At 33.5% G+C, this 3,927-nt stretch overlaps 1 protein-coding gene across 1 annotated transcript; it reads left to right on the forward strand.

Moving 5' to 3' along the window:
* The first annotated feature begins 413 nt into the window (after nt 1-413).
* LOC107100716 (myelin-associated glycoprotein-like) lies at nt 414-3,528 on the forward strand. The gene is made up of 8 exons (XM_015399306.1): nt 414-439; nt 1,782-1,871; nt 1,956-2,351; nt 2,438-2,734; nt 2,872-2,971; nt 3,073-3,108; nt 3,218-3,250; nt 3,333-3,528. Exons 2-8 carry the CDS (start codon nt 1,826-1,828, stop codon nt 3,352-3,354), a joined length of 930 nt encoding a protein of 309 aa, XP_015254792.1. The 5' UTR covers nt 414-439; nt 1,782-1,825; the 3' UTR covers nt 3,355-3,528.
* Nucleotides 3,529-3,927: the final 399 nt, after the last annotated feature.

Consider the following 3,927-nt stretch of genomic DNA (forward strand, 5'->3'; position numbering starts at 1 on the left):
TTTTCTATGTTAAAAGTAGTGAAGGATCTAGATCATTTTCACACTGTGTAAACATATTTCAGTATAAGGCCTTACACATACTTAATAGCACAAACAGAGAATACAGTGGACATGGTGTTTGAACCCTAGCACACAGAAACAAGGAAAAGCTGAGGTCACCTACAAATCTTGGCAATAACAAGATTCTTGGCAATAACATCTTTTTCCTATTCAGATAAAACGAGCTCAGTGCACATAACACAGATTTCCACAGTAGTAAGACATAAACATGTAGAAACATCCCAAAGCTTTGTGTCAAGTATGCAAAAACATCTGTTTCATTTACTGCACAGGAAAGAGTGAACTGAAACCATTCTCCCCCTCTGTATATAAACAGTGTCATTGTGATTTTTTACTTTTTCATTTGCATCTCTGACCAGCAAAGCAGCATTATTATCAGGTAAGACAAAAGAAATCATGCTATATCAAATTAAAGAATGTTATACCAGATGATCATACCATCAAACCTGGTAGAGTAGTGTAAATTCAAGAGTGTTTTTTTTTTTTTAAGCATTGCTATTGAAATCTTCTAGTATATATTTTTTTATGCTTGTATTTATTAATTTTGTATACTTCAGTGTACGTTTTATTTGTTTGTTAGTCTTCAGCCTAAACTTATTTAAGGTCTTTTTTTTTTACCAAAAATAATTGAAATATAAGAGATAGCCTTGTTGACAAAACTGTAAAGTACCAATGATCTAATATGAAGTTTTGATTGACTTTACATTATTGTAAAAGGTAATTATAATATGTTTATTTTTATCAATATGAAAAATAATATTTCCTTGAAAAACAAAAAAAATGAGGTTTCAGAACAAATACTTTCTAGTTTACCATCACTTTGTTGTTTGTACATTGTGTTTTGTTTTGGGGGAATATTGCAGGTTAATTAAAACTTCATAAATAATACCTAAATTACCTTCAATTTTAACATGAAATTTCAAGAAGTTATCAAAGATTTTTGCCCTGATATTTTACCAACTAACAACTTCTCATTTCACATTCCTTCAAGAAGAGAGAAACATTTTTTTAATCAATATTTAAAAAAATCATTGGTGTCATAAGGCTTTTACATGCATTCTGTGATATTCTGAGAGCTCCGTCCATACTAATGTTAATATATTTTTGTCTGAACTATTTGGTAAAAATACATTGCAGACTTGTCAGTGTCCACTCAGGACCTCTAGTATAAATCTACTTATGCAGAACCATTCTTCAATTATCTGGAATAAACTTAAAGACTAAATGTGCTAAAACACAGAGTAAGTTTAAACAAAGGTTAAAAGACATAATTTGTTCATAGTTGGTTTTCATTGTTACATTTTGCAATGTTAACTAAAGCATCATTGTTTTTGGTTTAAAGTCCACCTTGTCTTTACATGCCTCTATTATGCCAGTGTGTCATACTTTTTATCCATGTTTTCAATTTCTTGTTCTCTGCTCATGTACAGCATTTTTTCTTGCTCCTGAAGTGCTTTTCAAAAAATACACTTACCGTCCCTAGATATTGCGGAATAGTTTTCTCACATTAAGAAACATAATTAAAAAAGTGAGGATTACCTGAGCTTTTTGTTGGCATGGTTTAGTGTAAAACCATGGTCCTTCTTTTCCATAGAAAAGACTGAAGAAATATATCTAAGTAACAGTTTTATTTTTTATATGATGAATGATGATCCACTGATGTTACATTTGATTTGTGTTAATTGTACTAAAAAATTCTTTTGTATGTGTTTTTTACCTAGATTTTAACATTAAGGATCAGTCTATACCACTAAACACCAGAAGAATGGAAACAGACAAAAAGTCAGTCATTGTCTTTCTGCTTTTGGCTGGTAAATTTCTCATATGTTTATTTCCAGTTTCTTGATACTTGTCAGGATTATTAGTCTGAACCTATCGAATTACTTATCTTGCAGTTATTTACAGCCCTGTGTTTGGAGAAGCATGGAAGGCCTCTGTTGTCAAAAATATTGACGCGCTAGTTGATTCCTGTGTTGTGTTACCCTGCTCCTTCAGCCACCCTGGTGGACTACTCCCTAGCTCCAGACTGAGGGGACTCTGGCTTCGTGGTAGCAAAAAAGATTCCTTTATCTACAGTGAGGATGAGACAATGGTCATGGATGCATTTAAGGGCAGAACAAAGATGCTCGGGGTACTGGGAAAGAGTAACTGCACCTTAGAAATAAATGCAGTTAAAGATCATGACAATGGCCCGTTGTGTTTTCGCATTGAACTTGTAAAAAAGCCCAACAGCCCACCTACACCAGAAAAGTTCTCCTTTGTCGAGGATTGTGCTGAATTAAAGATGCTCAGTATGTCACCATCTATGTGAACCATTATTATTAGCAATAGATAACACTTTTACATCAGTTTATTTTTTCTTATCTTCTTTTTACAGTTGAAACCCCAAAGCCTGAACTGCATCATTCAAACACAGCTGTTTCAGGAACATCTTACACAGTCATCTGCTCTGTCCGCCATACCTGCCCCTCACGTGTACCTGTATTTACATGGAATCGAGGAAGTAAAGATGACATTGTTGAGATTCAAAAAGACATTCACTCTGGGATCTGGGAGACTCAGTCCATCCTGACCTTTATTCCTAACGAAAATGATGACCACACTGACATCATTTGCACAGCAACATTTAGTGGGGGCAAATCCTCAAAAAGTTCCATTAAACTCAATGTAAAACGTGAGGTTTGATTTTCATTACAAACATTGTTAAATATTATCAAAATCTATCATTGAACAATGTAGAAAAATACAGGGTGTTGCACCCTTGTATATTTTCATCACATAACTTACATTTGATTTCATTTCTGTTTACAGGTAAAGAAACCTATTATCACATCATCATTCCAGTTGCAGTGGCCATTGGCACAGCTGTAACTTTTGGGGTCATCTGTGTGTTTATGTTGAAAAAATACAAGTGTGTTTCTTTTATATTATCGGTTTATTAAGTAGAGCAGATTGTTTAAAAGAAAAGATCTCTCAGTAATGTCCTCTACTTTTATTTTTTTCTTGTTTAAGGAATCGCATTGCTGAGCTTCAAAGCCGTGAAGGAAGGTAAAATGCTTTTAGCCAATTTAATGCATAGTCTCAAAAAGCAGAAAGAAAACATTATGGCTCTGAAAAGATTAAATACACTAAATACTTAAATGTCTGTGACATTTAGCATGTTTAACCGGCTGTCGAGGATGTCTCGGAGGTGAGATTTTACTTGTTAAAATTTGACTTTTTCCTTAGTTTTACTGAAATAAATGTTAACCCAAAGCTTTGAACTTTTTCAGGTTCCATTCAAGTGGCCAGTGACCATTTGGACAAAATCGGGTACAAGACAAACTATGACTAGAAAGCAGTTGTTCTCACTCCTATTCAAACTTATATGCACAAGGTTTGTTTTATTATTCACGCTATGTTTGCTTATTAATTTTATTATTGCGCTTCAAAAAAGCAGATATACATTTGTTGAGCTATTATTATGAAATGTGGAATAAAATGTATGATAAGCAACCTATTCATGATGTTGACTATGTTGGAAATTGAGACTGAATTTTCTCATTTGGTCAATAATTTAATTCTATCAAACCCAGCCAGTAAACAAACTTCAGAGCATTTGTAGAGGATCAATGTATAATTTGACTATGACATATAATAGTTGGGATTATTTTTGGTCATTTTTGTATATGGTTGTTAAACCTTCATATTATCTTCCTGTCAAGTGTTAAGGTTAATGTTCTCCTTCGCCGTGTTACGTTTTGGTGAGGTCTGAGAACCCAAATACAGAGGCAGGGAGGCAGAGGTGAGTTCTTGTAGATTTAATCAGAGGAAACAGTTTAACAAAGGCAGGAATCCAAAATTCAACTTAATATGTAACACAAATCA

Source organism: Cyprinodon variegatus, unplaced genomic scaffold (assembly GCF_000732505.1).
Source record: "Cyprinodon variegatus isolate N-32 unplaced genomic scaffold, C_variegatus-1.0 Scaffold1003, whole genome shotgun sequence".
NCBI lineage: Eukaryota > Metazoa > Chordata > Actinopteri > Cyprinodontiformes > Cyprinodontidae > Cyprinodon > Cyprinodon variegatus.

What these genes read in the sequence shown, in the direction of transcription:
- LOC107100716 (XM_015399306.1), top strand. Translation starts at nt 1,826, where the DNA reads ATGGAAACAGACAAAAAGTCAGTCATTGTCTTTCTGCTTTTGGCTG. An exon ending in CATTAAACTCAATGTAAAAC is followed by an intron (nt 2,735 to 2,871) that starts GTGAGGTTTGAT and finishes TTCTGTTTACAG; the next exon opens with GTAAAGAAACCTATTATCAC. An exon ending in CTGTCGAGGATGTCTCGGAG is followed by an intron (nt 3,251 to 3,332) that starts GTGAGATTTTAC and finishes GAACTTTTTCAG; the next exon opens with GTTCCATTCAAGTGGCCAGT.